Source organism: Aquarana catesbeiana, linkage group LG08 (genome assembly GCF_042186555.1).
Source record: "Aquarana catesbeiana isolate 2022-GZ linkage group LG08, ASM4218655v1, whole genome shotgun sequence".
Classification (NCBI taxonomy): Eukaryota; Metazoa; Chordata; class Amphibia; order Anura; family Ranidae; genus Aquarana; species Aquarana catesbeiana.
The window spans coordinates 300766866-300785864 of record NC_133331.1 but is presented as its reverse complement, the minus strand read 5'-3'; the positions used below and the strand labels follow the sequence as shown (position 1 = coordinate 300785864).

Genomic DNA, 18999 nt, shown 5'->3' with positions numbered 1-18999 from the left:
AAGCTATATTCCCTGACAACTCATAGAGAAGTGACCATTGCAGTACATTTTTTACAACCATACAATTGGTTGATTTTTGTGATACACAAGACACAATGTCAGGTACACAATCGGTCCAAACATAGGAAAAGTCTCACACATGTGGTATCCTCATACTCGTCAGGAGTAGCAGAATATGCTTTGGGGTGAAATTCTAGGTATGCCTATGCTGCATGTGAAAATTATCTTATTAGACTGGCAACATTTTGTAAAAAAAAAAAAAAACACATTTTCATTATCTTTCTGCATTTTGCAAAAATTTGTGGCAAAAAAACGAAATCTTCAAAAGACTCATCATGTCTCTTGAATAAAATCTTGGGGTGTTTACTCATTAAAATATGGTACTATTGTGGGTGTTTATACTGTCCTTGTGTTCCAAGGCCTCCAAAATATGATAGGTAGCTGGGATATTAAAAGCCTAATTATGCCCTTTGCAAGTCTAAGACTGGGTTCACACTAGAACATGCAGCGGCTCACAGAAGGATTCCAGTGCATCTCCATTCACCGTTTCAGGTCTGATTTCAGCCCGAATTTTGGGCTGATTCTGGACCTGAAACGGACCAAAAGATGCACAGAGCTCCTGTGCAATTCGCACCGGAACGGCTAATGAGATGTGTGAACCGGCTTCATAGAGAGCCGGTCACAATCTCCTGCTATGAGAATTGGATGTTGGGAAACCACATCCAATTCGCATAAGTGTGAACCCAGCCTAAAGGTGCTCTTTGGATTTTGGGCACATGCTGGGAAACTAATACAGCCGATGTTCATTCTCATGCAGCTAATGCTTTTTTTATTGTCTTTCTGCATTTCAAAAGACTCACCATGCCTCTTAAAAAATATCTTGGGGTGTTTACTCTCTAAAATGTGGTACTATTGTGGGTATTTCTACTGTCCTTGTGCTTCAAGGACTCCAAAATATGATAGGTAATCAGGAAATTAAAAGCCTAATTATGGCCTTTGCATATCTAAAGGTGCTCCTTGGAGTTTGGGCCTATGCCAGGAAATGAATACAGCTGATGTTCATTCTCATGCAGCTAATGCTCCTGCATGTTTCAGCATACAGATGAGCTTGGGCCAGTAACCAACATGTACTGACACGACGACTGAAAAACACCGGCGATTACACACACCCAATCTTGGGAATGGCGCCAAACTGCTTATTTAAGGTCTTGATGTGTGCTAATCACTGGATATTCTTCAGCTACCCTGTGACCTGTGTTCCTGCTTTTGCTGAGACTTTTAGTTGCTTCTGACCTTGCTCTGTGGATTCAAGATACCGACCTTAGCTCATTACTGACTACGCTTTGCCTGCTTCCCTGGTACTGACCCCAGTTTGCTACTGGACCTCGCTCTGCCTGCTTTCCTGGTACTGACCTCAGCCTGTTACCTGACTATGCTTCTCTCTGCCTTACCATGTATGACTCTGGCTCACTGTGACTATGTCTCTGTCTCTGGCAGTTAACTGTTACTTAGCTATCGGCTTCCGTGCTTCTTTGAGCCTTGTACCTCTGTCATCCCATTCAGGGATGCTCAAAACAGAGCCATAAGGGAAGTCCTCTCGTCAGCTCAGCCTCCAACCAAAGTATGCGACAGACCCTCTATGCTTGTGAGAAGTAGTAGATTTTTTTGGGGGGTGTAATTTTAAGTATGTCTATGCTGTGTGGTAGGAATAAATTGATAACTTTTTGTAAAAAACAAATATTATTTTCTTTATTTGACAAACATGTGTGGCAATATAGGAAACATTCCAAAGACTCACCTTGCCTCTTGAAAAATAATTTTTGGTGTTTGCTTTCCAAAAGTGGTCATTCTGTGGGTGTATTTGCGCAGCAGCTTTTCAAAAGCAATTTTTGGGGGAAAAATTCACTTTAACGAATTAAAAAAAAACCACATTATTTACCCCAAATTTTTTATATAATGTGAAAGATGATGTTACACTGATTAAATAGATACCTCAAATTTCCCCGCTTTAAATTTACAAATTTACAAATTTTTACAAATTTACAAATTTTTACAAATTTTTACCCACCTCACATGTGTGGTTTGAACACCGTTTTACATATGCGGACGTGACCTACGCATGTGTTCACTTCTGCGTGCGAGCACAAGGGGACGGGGCGCTTTAATTTTTTTTTTTATGTTTATTTTATTTTCATTTGTTTAATTTTTACACTTACCCTTTATTCTTTTTTTATCACTTTTTTTCCTATTACAAAGGAATGTAAACACCCCTTGTAATAGGAATAGGGCATGACAGGTCCTCCTTATGAAGAGATTTGAGGTCTATAAGTCCCCACATCTCTCCTTTATACTGGAAAGCCTTAGAAAAAAAACAAAAATCTCAGGCTTCCCAGCAAAAAAAAAAACAGCAGTGGTTACATCTGCCGGCACCGGCAGTGATGTCATGAAGTCGCTTACGGCATCCGAGGGTCATAGAGATCGTTGGGGACCATCTGATCCCCAGTCAGCTCTGTGGTAAACTGCCGCCACCAGCAAATTAATTATCTGGCTCCCCGATCGCACAGGCCAGCTGGGAGAATAGTCAGAGGGTGGCAGGAGGGAGGGGGATGTCCCCTTTCACCACCTGTAAAAGCAATCAAGCGGCTAAACAACCGCTATGATTGCTTTTACTTTGCAGGAAATCGCCGGCTGAAAAAAAAAAGATATCTGAATGATGCCTGTAGCTGCGCCCATCTTCCAGATATCTCCACTCAAAGTCCCCGACGTCATATGACGTCCTACAGGCAGGAAGTGGTTGTCTCTTTTGGTTGGATTAACTCTCGAAATTCTCCATAGTGATTACAAAAAAACTGAGAACAGAGTATTGGAAAGTGCGGAGCGTTCTTGTTTATTTTAGAAAAACAGAATTAGTGATTAACAAACAATACAAACAAAGCTAGAATCTATATCAAATCTTATATAACTAAAGAACATAAACTATAAAATGTTTTAATTATTGGACAAACCAATGAAAAGCCGGCTTCTTCAGTGAAACATCAAAAGAGCATTAATGTACAGGAACCAATAAGAAGTGTTGCCCATGTATTGTCATATCTGGTCATGTGTTAGCACAGTTTAGTTCTATGCAGGGCTGCTAATACAAATCACGGGGCCCCGTACAGACTACCTGACAGGGCCCCCCCACCCTCCAAGAAAATATTAAAGCTATATTTCGATAAAAATACAATAAAATCTTTATTAGCAGACACAAATACAACATAACTCACAGATTTCCTGCTAAATCTAAAAGATGAAATGGAGTTAATAAATAAAAGTCTTGGTGGATAAGGTTTCAGGGCTCACGCACATATAGGCATTTGTTTGCTGCCCCCCGCCCCCAAAAAATAATGAGCACCAGCCACCACTGCCTACAGGTAAGCCCTATTATAGGCTTACCTGTAGATTCCAGATAAAAAATGGTGTTTACTACGGCCAGATCAGTTAGTAAATGGTTAAATAGGAGGAGTTGATAAATGGATTTGCAGAGGCAGTGTTGGGGAGAAGAAGCCAAGTTGCATAGGTCAGGAAGCAGTCTGGGGGAGATGAGTGAGAAGCCCAGCATAAAGCACACTAAACTGCACTGGGACAAGATAAAAGGCAGCTTTAGAAGCAGTGTAACCAACGGCGGCCTGTCCATTAGGGGCACAGGGGCGGTGCCGCCCCCCCAATCAATGCGCCCGGCCCCGGACACATGGATTTCAATGTTTTGTTTTTTTAAGCACGTGATTAGAGCCTGAGGCTCTAATTCACTTTAAGAAAAGGGTGGGCTCAGGGCACCCAGTTTGTGTGACAATAGCGAATTAATATTCACTATTGTCTTCCTGATTCTCGGCCAAACAGGAAGCAGATCTTAAGACCCGATTGGCCGAGAGGAGAAACGATCGTATTGGCCTGCCGAGGGAAGCCATGGAGGTTGAAGCTGCAGTGAAGCCGGGGGAGGGGGGCACAGGGTGAAGCCGCTGAGAAGCTGGAGACACGGGGTGAAGCTGCTGCCAAGGAGGAGATGCAGAAAGGAGCCGAAGCTGTCCGCGAAACCTAGATGGGGTAAGTGCGGGGTTGGTGGGGGGGGGATGAGCAAGCGACGGAGGGTGATTTTGACTGGGCGACCAACCGGAGGGGGTGCGGGGGGCGGCTGCGAGTGTCTTGTTTGCCCTCCCCAAATATACAGCACCAGCTGCCACTGGGAGTAACAGTAAATTCTTCACCCCTTGGGAATGCAGCTGATCAGCTGTGGCTGTGTCAGGAAGACAGAGCAATGGGGGAGAGAGATGAAAAAAAAACGATAAAGGCTGGGCAGTTGGAGCTCCGGGATCAGAGAGGCAGGCAAGATGAGATGGGAGGAACTGCAGGGAGAGAATCAAAGTTACACAGCTAACAAACTCACCTAGCAGAGGTAACATTAGAGCCAGTGCTAAGTGGGAGAGGGGCCCACACAAGGAGGGGGCTTAGCGAGGGATGACAATTGTGTCCCTCTTCCTCCAGCATCTGAAAGCCGGCGGCAGGGAGAGAGGGAGAGACCAGCTTTCAGCTGCTGGAGGAAGAAGGACACAATTGTCATCCCTCACTAATCCCCCTCCCTTTTTTGGACCCCCCTGTGTGCTCGGGCCCCCTACAAGAGGACAGGTGGTCCCCCTCTATCACGGGCCTTGTTCTATGTTTTGATCTGTTTGAGTGCGGGACCGAGTCAGCACTGCATGTTTAGTGGGTCATATTACTAGAATTCATTCCAGGCGGCCCAAACCAAAGTGTACCCGAATAAGAATATTCTTGCCCCTCCCCCAAGACATCATGAACATGAAAAAGTTTGTTACCTTGTATGAATTTTCTGGTGCACGACAAGTATATTTTTGCGCCCGAAACATTTCCCGCACTCGGAACATGAATAAGGACGCTCACCTGTGTGAGTTCTCTGGTGTCCAGCAAGGTCTCTTTTATTAAAGAAAGATTTCCCGCACTCTGAACATGAATAAGGAAGCTCACCTGTGTGAGCTCCCTGGTGTCTAACAAGCTCTCTTTTATTAAAGAAAGATTTCCCGCACTCTGAACATGAATAAGGACGCTCGCCCGTGTGAGTTTTCTGGTGTCTAACAAGGGCTCTTTTATTACAGAGAGATTTACCGCACTCTGAACATGAATAAGGATGCTCACCTGTATGAGTTCTCTGGTGTCTGACAAGGTCAGTTTTATAAATGAAATATTTCCTGCACTCTGAACATGAATAAGGATGCTCACCTGTGTGAGTTCTCTGGTGTACAAAAAGAGCTCTTTTATCAATGAAAGATTTCCCGCACTCTGAACATGAAAAGGGACGCTCGCCCGTGTGAGTTCTCTGGTGTCTAATAAGTAGTGCTTTCTGAATGAAGCATTTCCCGCACTCTGAACAAGAAAACGGACGCTCACCAGTGTGAATTTTTTGGTGTAAGACAAGGCTCTTTCTTTCTATGAAAGATTTCCCGCACACTGAACATGAATAAGGACGCTCACCCGTGTGAATTTTATGATGTCTATCAAGTTCTGTTTTCGTAATGAAAGATTTCCCGCACTCTGAACATGAATAAGGACGCTCACCCGTGTGAATTTTATGATGTCTATCAAGTTCTGTTTTTGTAATGAAAGATTTCCCGCACTCTGAACATGAATAAGGACGCTCACCCGTGTGATTTTTATGATGTCTATCAAGTTCTGTTTTCGTAATGAAAGATTTCCCGCACTCTGAACATGAATAAGGACGCTCACCCGTGTGAATTTTATGATGTCTATCAAGTTCTGTTTTTGTAATGAAAGATTTCCCGCACACTGAACATGAATAGGGACGCTCCCCCGTGTGAATTTTCTGATGTCTATCAAGTTCTGTTTTCGTAATGAAAGATTTCCCGCACTCTGAACATGAATAGGGACGCTCACCCGTGTGAATTTTCTGATGTGTATCAAGTTTTGTTTTCATAATGAAAGATTTCTCGCACTCTGAACATGAATAGGGACGCTCACCCGTGTGAATTTTTTGGTGTATACCAAGGTTTTTTTTTGCAATAAAAGATTTCCCACACTCTGAACACAAATATGGACGCTCACCTGTGTGAATCCTCATGTGTATAGCAAGTGAAGATTTTTGATGGAAGCATGTCCCGCACTCTGAACATAAAAACGGATGTTCACCTTTGTGAATTCTCTGGTGTTTTACAAGGTCTCCATTATAAATAAAACATTTCCCGCACTCTGAACATGAATAGGGACGCTCACCAGTGTGAATTTTCTTGTGCCTAAGAAGTGCCCGTTTTTTTGGAAACAATTTCCCACACTCTGAACATGACAATGAACTCTCTTCTGTGTGAACTCCTTCATGGCTTAAAGAAGATTCCTCGGGAATAGAAGGATCTATTGAAGTATCTGTACTGTGAGATCCTATAGTCTTGGTGTGTGATCCATCAGAAGATTCCTCAGGATTAGAGGGATCCATTGATCTCCCCAATTGGGAAGGTCTGGGATGTATATTTGGAGTAACGGGATTTCCTCCTGGAGAATATAGTACAATGTTATTATCTTCTGAATTATAATCTGGAGATACAATGAGATGTTCCTCAGAGGTATTCCGGACATTGTGTCCACCTGTTGAGAAACAATTAAATGTTATAACCTTCCATTCAGGAGTCATATATGTTGGTCCATCACCAAATAATTTATAAGAGCTCTGGCATGGATCTGGGGGCAATTAGAAGAGAAAAATATGAATACAAACCAAGCGAAAGTGTCCAGAGCTCCAAACACAAAGTGCACAGTGCTATGTCTATTCTTGTTGTGTTTGGTGCGATGAAAAGTTTCTTTTTTGTTTTATTGAATCACTTTTATGTTGGAAATTAGGAAAGGAGATGGACCTTCCCCCACCTCATTTCTTGAAAACATGATGATATTGAGGAATGGAGATGGACCTTTCATATGGTGTACAGTATCTCCTCCTCATTTGTTGGGAACTTGACGTTATATTGAGGAATGGAGATGGACCTTTCATATGGTGTACAGTATCTCCTCCTCATTTGTTGGGAACATGACGTTATATTGAGGAATGGAGATGGACCTTTCATATGGTGTACAGTATCTCCTCCTCATTTGTTGGGAACATGACATTATATTGAGGAATGGAGATGGACCTTTCATATGGTGTACAGTATCCCCACTTCACTTGTTGGGAACAATACACATGATACATTGGGTGGTGGGGTGGTTACATCGATGATGTTCTTGCTGTCGACAGTTAAGGTTTCTCAGTATTTCTTTTACAGAAGGATGTGATGATCTCTATTTTGTACATGAGAAGCAAACTTTGTGTATAACTAAATAAAGAAAACCACTGTATATAGAAGGGGTGCCTTTTTTTTAGAGCTGTGTGGATGAGGGATAGTCTTGTTCTAGATGACTATACCCAATATATATAAATGAGGGATGGTGTGATCTTCCTGTGTGGAATCCTGGGAATACAGGGAACATCTCTCTGGTGGGTTCCCATTACTGGATCCATCTGTAGGAAACACACACACTGACTGAATACATTGTTTCTATGTGTTTATCAGATGATGGGGGATCTAGGTGGACCCTCCGTACTGCTTTCTCCTTTACAATAAAGTCTCCTCTTACCTGGTGATGTGAGGGGCGGCTGATTCTCCGTCATGACATCCTTGTAGAGATCCTTGTGTCCTTCTAAATACTCCCACTCCTCCATGGAGAAATAGACAGTGACATCCTGACACCTTATAGGAACCTGACACACACAATGATACAGTCACCATCCAGACACATCCCTTGTCTGTTACTGGATAATGTCCCAGAATTCCCGGCACCACTCACCTCTCCTGTCAGCAGCTCAGTGATCTTGTCGGTGACTTCTAGAATCTTCTCATTATTTTTCTGTAGGTTTAGGAGGGGTGGTGGATGCATGGTGATGGGGCCTTGTCTTGTGGACAAGCGGTGACTTCTCCTTCTTATATTATTCTCAGTAGATGACTTCATAACTACAGTACAGTCCTGTATTATACATCAATAAATAGTACATTAGAACCCTCCTCACCTAACAAGGCAGGTCTGTGTTTTATTAATATAGTTAAGAATGATTAAACACTCCCAGAATCCTCCTCACCTCTCCAGTCAGCAGGTAAATGATCTCCAGGGCGAGGTCCAATATCCTTTCAGTCATATGATTTTGGCCCGTCTCCATCTTCATTGATGTGGTCATGTGATCTACACAGAACTCTCCTCTCTGTACACGAATAATAAACTGAGAATTATGCGGACTGTACTGGGAAGAAAAATGTCTGCACAGAGTTCCTCCATAGTTCTATAATCATAAATTCCCTGTAAATAACAACTCCTACCAAAATCCTTCATTTTAGGCTTGGGATGACTGGGGAAGAGTTAGGACTTCTTTCAAGGTATTCTTCTGTGTCCTGGTTGGAGGAGATTTCCTTTCACTTCCTGTCCAGCACGTATCTGGTCTATAAACCAGAGGCTCTGGATGGACAGTTGGATAAATGGTTCTATATTTAGGATCTATCCGGTCTACAAACCAGAGGCTCTGGATGGACAGTTGGATAAATGGTTCTATATTTAGGATCTATCCGGTCTATAAACCAGAGGCTCTGGATGGACAGTTGGATAAATGGTTCTATATTTAGGATGTATCTGGTCTGTAAACCAGAGGCTCTGGATGGACAGTTGGATATGTACCTGTGTACATATTATAACTGTGTAGAAGCATCTGCTAAATTTAAAGGACATCTCAGTGTCTATGTAGGAAGAGGACGGACATGACGGGGGGGGGGGGGGGGTTACTGGATATAAATGTAAAACAATTATTATTACCTCTTCTGCTCACTATTGAAGGAATATCTCCCTCTACTTCCTGAAAACGTTGCTCTCTCTAGGAACTTCCTGTCTGTAGAAGACATCACTTCCTGTCTGTATCTTCTTTCACTTCCTGTCTCTATCTTCTATCACTTCCTGTCTCTGCATTCCACTAACAATCAGTGAGTTCTCTACCTTGTGGATAAAATACAAACTGCAGCGGGTTTTTTAAAATAATTTTAACCGCCGTGTCTTGGTTTGTTTTTCAGTTTTGTTGCTTAATATCACAGGTAAATAAATATCACATGCAAAAAAAAAAATTATGTCAGGGATGACATGAAGAAACAGAAGTATTTGAGGTAGCCGACATCCACAGAAGATCTGTACTTGGTTCTCCAAGATGTTTGGAAGAACCTACCTGCCGAGTTTCTTCAAAAGCTGTGTGCAAGTCTACCTAGAAAAATTGATGCTGGTTTGAAGGAAAAGGGTGATCACACCAAATATGGATTGGATTTGGATTTTTCTTCTGTTCATTTACTTTCCATTTTGCTCATTGATAAAAATTATCCATTAACACTTCTATTTCTGAAAGCATTCTTCACTTACATCATTTTTATTTTAGAACTGCCCATACATTTTGCACATAACTGCATATCTATAATGAACAGCATTGTGTATTTTTTTTATTGAATTTTTTACTTTTATGTCATCATTATATATATATAGTTTTATTCATAATAAATAGTAATGAATGGGACCTGTACAAGTCTTGTGGTTTATACAGAGTTGCATATTTCAAGCTTCAGTATGGAATTTGCTCATTAGCTCAATGGCACCAGGCTTTACATTTGCACCCAAGTATGACATACAGATTACAACAAAAACTCAGCAAAAACGATATACTTAAATTATGCCAGATACACAAAAAGTCTTTGGCATGTAAGATTTTGCAGAAAAACTTTTTCTTAGGAAGCTATTTGAGATATTTACTTTGAGTGGGTTATTTTCTGTCCTGTCACTGTCTTTTGATTTTTAAGAGTTTTATTTACAACAAAAAAAAGGCTGTTTGCAGAGACGGATATGTAGGGATTATGGGAGACGTTCATAATGAGCGCTGGAGGTGTGCAGAGTTGGGACACCCCTGGAGGACTGGTGGGAACCCTCATAATTGGCACAGGGTGTATGTAGATTTGGGAAACCCCTGGAGGACTGGTGGGAATCCTTATGTAGCACTGCCCCCTAGGGGGTTGCTTGGTAATGTATGTTCTCCTGTGCAGTCATGACCCTGTGAATTTTCCAGCCCCTCTGACACTCTAGGTTGGGACATGTTGAGTATACTAAATGACACAGGGACACAATGCTAGTAGTTTCAACAATCTCTGATTTTACATATTTAACAAGAGAGACTTAAGTGAAGGATTAGTCAGCCAAGTCCTGGTTATAGCCAAGACTAGTTTAAATAATGCTTGTGGCAATAACAGTTAGTAATGATAAGTGGAAAATAACAATACACACAGTCACAAATGAGTCCCTTGAGGAAGCTATTGATGGATATACGGAAATGTTTCTGAACTAAAGAGGAACCTCGGGCCGGCCTATAATACCTTTAATCCTGATGAGAGATAATGTACTATAGATACCAGGAACGTGTCTCCTTTAAGAGCAATAACAATGATGTTCTATAAGCAAGGCCTTGCACTATCTTCACCGGCAAGTTGGAGCTCATAAACAGGAATTCCTTAATGTGGTAAAGTGATGATAAACAAGGCAAGATAGCTGATTCTGTCTTATAACAATCCTCTACGAGGAACAAGTTGTCTTTGCACAGTGTTCAGAGTGTGATATGTATGAAAGGCAATAGAATCTGTGGGCAAAGGCCCCCTCACCAATCCTGACAGCATTCGGCTGCTTCCCCTCTGGGGAATGATCAAACGATTCTCCTTGCTGCAGATGGGCAGAGATGGTGATCGGTCTGCTGACTCAGTTAACCAGCCGGTTCCACGATGTTCAGCGCTGCTGCAGAGCCTCCTTTGGAAAGTGGGAAATGTCCGGACCCTCTTGGGCTGGAGCTGTAGGCTGTGTATCGCGTGGTAGGCAGCAATCCCCTCACACAGCGACAAGATGGTGCTCACACAATGGTATCCAGGAAGCAAGAGAGCGGGGGGGGCTGGTGAGCAGATCCCTTTATAGTCCTCCCACAATGCTTCCCTTTGTATTCCAAAATGCGAGGTCAGTGATCCGAGCCCAGAACTAGGGGGACACAGGTGCAGTTTGGAACAACAGGAGGCAAGTCTGCAAAGTCAGATAACCATAGTCTGCTCCTGGCTACATCTATAATGGGGAAAGTAGGTGTGTAGAGTTGGGATCCCCAGGAGGACCGATGGGAACCTTCATAATGGGCACAGGAGGGCTGTAGAGTTTAGAGATGTGCATTTTAACAAGAATCCTTCATAATGGGCACAGGAGGTATGCAGAACCAGGATGCAGGGATGTACAGGTGTTCCTGGTCTCTGGCACACCAGCCAAAGTATCACCAGACCAATGCAGCCAGCAACAGTGTTCATGATCCCCACCACACCTGTACTGTGTTATGAGACGAGTGCAGCCATCAACAGTGTTCATGATTGCCGCCACACCTGTTCAACTGTCACCAGACCTGTGCAGCCAGCAACAGTGTTCCTGATCATGGCCACACAAGTCCCAGTGTCACCAGACCAGTTTAAACTAGCAACAGTGTTCCTGATCGCCACCACACCAGCAGTCAGCAACAATGTTCCTGATTGCTACCACATCAGAGCCAGTAGCCCAAATGAGTGAAACCAGCAACAGTGTTCCTGATTGCCACCATACCTGTCCCATTGACACAAGACCAATGAAGCCAGCAACAGTGTTCCTGATTACTGTCACACCAGACCCAGTGTTGCCAGACTAGTTTAAGCCAGCAACAGTTCATGACCATCGTCACACCAGTCCCAGTGCCACCAGGCCAGTGCAGTCAGCAAAAGTATCCTTAATTGTAACAAAACCAGTCCCAGTGTTATTAGACCAGTATACATAAGTCAATAACAGTGTTCCTGATCACTGCCACACCAATGACAATGTCAGTAGATTAGTTCAGCCAGAAACAACGATCCTAATCGCCAGCCATACCAGTCCTTGTGTCACCAGAGCCAGTGCAGTCAACAACAATATTCCTGATCACCGTCACACCAATGCAATGCTCTGCCTGTCCTGAGCCTGGCCTGTTTATTGACCACATCTCTGCCTGCTGCCTGGACTAGTCCTTTGTCTGTATGCTTACCTCTGCCTGCCACCCGAACTGAACCAAATGCACATCCCACTGACTAAGCTCCAGAGACACCAGTCCCAGCCACCCTCCACAGAGAACTGCACTTCTGAAACCACACGGACTCTTTTGTTCACCCTCTGTTCAGCCTCCTATACTTCCTGGCCAGTGAACATAGCACTCCTGCCAGGAAGTATAGGAAAAAGAGTCCCTATGGTTCCAGAAGTGCAGTTGTCTGTAGAAGATGGCGGCCACGGACCAGCAGGTTGGGTTTGCTTGGCTTAAAGGTACGAGGTGATGTTACACTAAGCTATATTCCCTGACAACTCATAAAGAAGCGACCATTGCAGTAAATTTTTTTAATACAATTGGTTGATTTTTGTCATACACAAGACACAATGTCGGGAACACAATCAGTCCAAACATAGGAAAAGTCTCACACATGTGGTATCCTCATACTCGTCAGAAGTAGCAGAATATGCTTTGGGGTTAAATTATAGGCATGCCTATGCTGCATGTGAGAATTATCTTATTAGACTGAAATTTTTTGTAAATAAAAAAAAATAAAAAAATCTTCAAAAGACTCACCATGCCTCTTAAAAAAAAATCTTCTGGTGTTTACTCTCTAAAATGTGGTACTATCGTGGGTGTTTCTACTGTCCTTGTGCTTCAAGGCCTCCACAATATGATTGGTAGTTGGGAAATTAAAAGCCTAATTATGCCCTTTGCATATCTAAAGGTGCTCTTTGGATTTTGGGCCTATGCCGGGAAATGAATACAGCTGATGTTCATTCTCATGCAGCTAATGCTCCTGCAAGTTTAAGCACACAGATGAGCTTTGGCCAGTAACCACAGGTCGATGTGTCTGCATGTGCCAGCACACACCGGTGCTTACACATGCCCAATCTTGGGAATGGCACAAAGCTGCTAAGGTCTTGATGTGTTTTCATCGCTGGGTGTTCTTCAGCTACCCTGTAACCTGTGTTCCTGCTTTTGCTGAGACTTCCAGCTGCTTATCCAGCTTGCTCCTGACCTTGCTCTGTGGATTGAAGATACTGACCTCGGCTCATCACTGGCTACGCTTTGCCTGCTTCCCTGGTACTGACCCCGGTTTGCTACTGGACCTCGCTCTGCCTGCTTCCCTGGTACTGACCTCAACCTGGTACCTGACTATGCTTCTCTCTGCCTTACCATGTATGACCTTGGCTCACCGTGACTATGTCTCTGTCTCTGGCAGTTACCTGTTAGCTAGCTATCGGCTCCTGTGCTTCTTTGAGCCTTGTACCTCCGTCACCCCATTCAGGGGTGCTCAGAACAGAGCCATAAGGGAAGTCCTCTCGTCAGCTCAGCCTACAAAGTATGTGACAGCCCTCTATGCTCGTGAGAAGTAGTAGATTTTTTTGGGGGGTATAATTTTAAGTATGTCTATGCTGTGTGGTAGGAATAAATTGATAACTTTTTGTAAAAAACAAATATTTTCTTTATTTTACAAACATGTGTGGCAATATATGAAACATTCCAAAGACTCACCTTGCCTCTTGAAAAATAATTTTTGGTTTTTGTTTTCTAAAAAGTGGTCATTCTGTGGGTGTTGCAGGGCCTCCAAAATGTGATATGTTGTTAAGTAATCATATGCATAATGTATGCCCCTTGCAAACCTGAAGGTGCTCCTTGGATTTTGGGCCTCTGTATGTGGTTAGGCCTTGAAAAGGTCAGTTTATTATCAGTTTCCTAGGCTCTGAAAAGGTCTCACACATGCGGTGTCCTCATACTCAGGAGGAGTAGCAGAATGTGTTTTGGGTAAAGATCTAAGTATGACTATATTGTGTGGTAGAAATATCTTATTAATTTACAACTTTGTCTAAAAAAGAATTACATTTTCTTGCTGCATTTTCCAAAAACATGTGGCAGAAAAATGAAATATTCATAAAACTCATGTTGCCTCTTCAAAAATACTGTGGGGTGTTTACTCTCCAAAATGGGGATATTTGTGGTTGTTTTTACTGTTCTGGTGCTTCAGGGCCTCCAAACACAAGATAGGTAGTCTAAAAATTAGATGCCTAATTTATGCCTATTAAAAGCTTGAAGGTGCTCCTTGGATTTTGTGCCCCTCTATGTGACTAGACTGCAAAAAAATCTCCTATATGTGGTATCCCTATACTCAGGAGAAATAGCAGAGTGTTTTGGGAGGGGTGGGGGGGTAATTCAAAATATGTCCATGCTGTTTGAAAAATATCTTGTAAATTGACAGCCGTATGTAAACAAAATAAAAATTCTTAATTTTCCAAAAACTTGTGGCAAAAAAGTGGTTTAACAGCTTGCCGACCGCCTGACTGTGGCACAATGGCACTCCTGCATGAATCGCCGTAGCTGTATGGTGGGTGTTTTAAGGAGTATAGGGGGTGCTCACGCGTGATGGAGGAGCCAATGCTCGTGGCTACCTGCGATTGCTTCGGAGAAGGACGGAACGGAGATCTGTCAATGTAAACAGACAGATCTCCGTTCTGTCGGGGGTGAGGAGAATGATCTGTTGTTCCTAATGCTTAGGAACAACAATCGGACTCCTCCCCCAGGCAGTTCCATCCCCCCACAGTTAGAATCACTCCCTAGGACACACATTTAACCCCTTGAATGCCCCCTAGTGTTAAACCCCTTCCCTGACAGTTACATTTATACAGTAATCAATGGCTGATTTATAGCACTAATTGCTGTATAAATGTCAATGGTCCCAAAATAGTGTCAAAAGTGTCCGATTTGCCTGCTGCAATGTCACAGTCTGGATAAAAATCGCAGATCGCCACCATTACTAGTCAAAAAAAAATTATAAAAAAAATTCCATAAATCTATCCCCTATTTTGTAGACGCTATAACATTTGCGCAAACCAATCAATATACGCTTATTGCAATTTTTTTACCAAAAATATGTAGAAGAATACATATTGGCCTAAACTGAGGAAGAAATTAGGTTTTTTTTATATTTTTTTGGGATATTTATTATAGCAAAAAGTAAAAAATATTGCTTTTTTTTCAAAATTGTCTGTGTTTTTTTGTTTATAACACAAAAAATAAAAACCGCAGAGGTGATCAAATACCACCAAAAGAAAGCTCTATTTGTAGGAAAAAAAGGATGTCAATTTTGTTTGGGTACAGAGTCGCAGGACCGCGCATTTGTCAGTTAAAGCGACGCGGCGCCTAATCGCAAAAAATGGCCTGGTCAAGAAGGGGGTAAATTCTTCTGGGGCTGAAGTGGTTAAAGACTCAACAAACCTTCAAATAAATATGCTGGAGGGTGTACTTTGCAAAATTTGGTCAGTTTTGGGGTGTGTCAACTCTTCTGTAACTTTAGAGCCTCAAGAAATGTTATACGTAGTCAGAAAGTTAGATGCGCAATTTACGACCCTAGAAAGCCTGAAAGTGCTCCTTGGATTTTGGGACCCTCTATGCATAAAAACAGCAAAAAACTCACACATGTGCTATCCACATACAGCGATAGAGCAAAAGAATGTGTTTTGGGGTGTAATTTTAAGTATGTTCATGTAAGTGAGAAATAAATTGTTTAAATGACAACTTTGTGAAATAAAATCTAATTTTATTTACTTTCTTAATTTTTCCAAAATTTGTGGCGAAAAATTACAACAGGGAGAGACCAGCTTTCAGCTGCTGGAGGAAGAGATACAATTGTCTTCCCTCACTAATTCCCCTCACTTTTTTTGACCCCCTGTGTGCTCAGGCCCCCTACAAGAGGATAAGTGGTCCGCCTCTATCAGCGGCCCTGGTTCTATGGTGCGGTACTTGTGAGTGCGGGACCGAGTAAGCACTGGATGTTTAGTGGGTTATATTACTAGAATTCATTCCAGGTGGCCCAAACCAAAGTGTACCCGAAAAATCATATTCTTGTCCCGCCCCCAAGACATCATGTACATGAAAAAGTTTGTTACCTTGTATGAATTTTCTTGTGTACAACAAGTATTTTTTTGCGACCAAAACATATCCCGCACTCTGAACATGAATAAGGAAGCTCACCTGTATGAGCTCTCTGGTGTCTGACAAGGTCACTTTTATAAATGAAATATTTCCCGCACTCTGAACATGAATAAGTACGCTCACCCGTGTGAGTTCTTTGTTGTCCAATAAGTTGTTTTTTCTGAATGAAGCATTTCCCGCACTCTGAACAAGAAAATGGACGTTCACCAGTGTGAATTCTTTGGTGTAAAACGAGGTTCTGTTTTTGTATGAAAGATTTCCCGCACACTGAACATGAATAAGGACGCTCACCTGTGTGAGTTTCCTGATGTTTATCAAGTTCTGTTTTCGTAATGAAAGATTTCCCAAACTCCGAACATGAATAAGGACGCTCACCCGTGTGAATTTTTTGGTGTTTATCAAGGTTTTTTTTTGTAATGAAAGATTTCCCGCACTCTGAACATGAATAAGGACGCTCCCCTGTGTGAGTTATTTGGTGTATAATAAGATGTCCTTTCTGAATGAAGCATTTCTCGCATTCTGAACATTAATAGGGATGATCACTTTTGTGAATTCTCTGGTGTTTTACAAGGTCTCCATTATGAATGAAACATTTCCCGCACTCTTAACATGAATAGGGACGATCACCTGTGTGAATTTTCTTGTGCCTAAGAAGTAACTGTTTTTTGGAAACAATTTCCCACACTCTGAACATGACAATGAACTCTCTCCTGTGGGAACTCCTTCATGGCTTGAAGAAGATCTCTTGGGAATAGAAGCATCTATTGAAGTATCTGTACTGTGAGATCCTATAGTCTTGGTGTGTGATCCATCAGAAGATTCCTCAGGATTAGAGGGATCCATTGATCTCCCCAATTGGTAAGGTCTGGGATGTATATTTGGAGTAACGGGATTTCCTCCTGGAGAATATTGTACAATGTTATTATCTTCTGCTTTATAATCTGGAGATACAATGAGATGTTCCTCAGAGGTATTCTGGACATTGTGTCCACCTGTTGAGAAACAATTTAACATTAAACGTTATAACCTTCCATTCAGGAGTCATATATGTTGGTCCATCACCAAATAATTAATAAGAGCTCTGGCATGGATTTGGGGGCAATTAGAAGAGAAAAATATGAATACAAACTAAGCGAAAGTGTCCAGCGCTCCAAACACAAAGTGCACAGTGCTATGTCTCTTCTGTTCTCGTGTCTAAAATTCTTTTCCAGAATTTAATAAAAATGCTCTCAGTGCTCCACACCACCCGCTATCCTCCACCTTCACATCGGAGAACTCACCGGAATATTTTAACCCCTCACTTGTATGACTCAAGGGGAAGTTCATCCAAGACCACCACCATTAAATACTACATCTCCAGTTGTCTCATACCATATGTAGCACTAACTCTCGGTGGAGCTGCTAGTTTAAGCGGGCTGTTACCTTCACTCTGGACACCTCTGTTTCACCAGCACTGGGTCTAGGGTTCTGTTGAGTTTACCTCTGGATGATATAAGCACCAACACTTGAGTGCATTTTCAATGCTTTATTGAACCAAGTAACGAAGGAAGTAGCAGGAAAGAGGCAGGAGGAAAACTGCAGGGAAGCTCAAATACCTTTCTTTAGGTTTCTTTAGAACAACCTTTAAAGTTGAATACTGTAATTGAATGCAATCCCCTTTTTGTGGGACACGATCTTTGCTCGCCTGGATAGGCCTCTCTCACTTGCCTAGCAGCCAGTACGCAGCATGAACAAAAGTCTCTGCCACAGACTTGCTTGAAACAAACTCGTACGATCCTCTGCCACAGGATGTATTGGTTCGTGATGAATGTCAGACACAGTGCTTGGACCTTTAAGCCAACCCAGCAGTACCATGCAATAAGACTACTTCAGGATACGTCCTCCAACCGAGTCACCAGGCCCCTCTCCAGACCAGCACTCTGCATGATCCTTCCATGACGGGTCCTCCCCTGGGATCTTCTCGGTTGTCCAGCTTCTTCACTCTGGATAGACAGCTAAGGACCATTCCTCAGGTGCTGTGGTAGGCCCCAGACAGACTTCTGGGCCCACCCACGTGCCGCAGCGACGCAGGCCTTCGGAACGGAGGACCACTAGGTGGTACTCTAACACATATCTGTCGGCCAGGAGGGCCAGCAGGTGGCTGAAAACGAACCCCTAAACATGGCCTCTGTCCCATAAATACCCTCTCCCAGAATGCAACTCGGAGGGCCACCTCCACCGAGTTGTCCCCGGGAGAGAGAAGCACTCATCCGCTTTAACACGTTGCTTTTCCAACACCCGCCAATAGTGGCAACGACACCCACCTTCACAATGTGAAACCACACGCAACGTCAGCCAAGCTGGAACAGAGGCAAATCTAACTTCCTATAATGAGCAATTCACTAAATTTACCTATTAGGTGGTAGATCATAAATCTACCAGCGCTACAATGCCTGCTGGTATCTTCTAACCTCAGATCCATCCCACACTCTGACACATCAACAAAGATGGCAGCCATGCATTCACCCTCTGCAGCGCTCTCCACCAATCAGCACTTAGAATACCGCCAATGTCAGAGAGCACCTCCGACATTTCTGCAAGGTGACCAAACTGGGAGGAGTCCCAGTGCTGTCAATGATAATGTCGAGGAGGTGATCCTGGATGATCTTCCCCTTAATGTATCAATCTTATTGACCCATTGGTAAGTGGGGAGTCATGGAATTAAGTTGAGTTCTCTAATGTGAAGGTGGGGGATAGTGGATAGTGTGGAACACTGATAGCATTTTAAATAATCTCTGGAAGAGAATTGTTGTGTTTGGAGAGCAGGACAGTTTGTTTTGTATACTGAAGCACTTTCATGTTGAAAATTGAGAAAGGAG

General features: G+C 42.8%; 1 protein-coding gene and 1 pseudogene across 1 annotated transcript; both read right to left on the bottom strand.

Annotated features, from left to right (window-relative positions):
- Positions 1 to 4307: 4307 nt before the first annotated feature.
- LOC141104778 (uncharacterized) lies at positions 4308 to 8990 on the bottom strand. The gene is made up of 5 exons (XM_073594513.1): positions 8890 to 8990; positions 8168 to 8287; positions 7879 to 8055; positions 7669 to 7792; positions 4308 to 6645 (listed from the first exon to the last, which is right to left on the bottom strand). Exons 2-5 carry the CDS (start codon positions 8261 to 8263, stop codon positions 4847 to 4849), a joined length of 2196 nt encoding a protein of 731 aa, XP_073450614.1. The 5' UTR covers positions 8264 to 8287; positions 8890 to 8990; the 3' UTR covers positions 4308 to 4846.
- A 7101-nt stretch (positions 8991 to 16091) lies between these two features.
- On the bottom strand, positions 16092 to 18638 carry LOC141106860 (uncharacterized; annotated as a pseudogene).
- Positions 18639 to 18999: the final 361 nt, after the last annotated feature.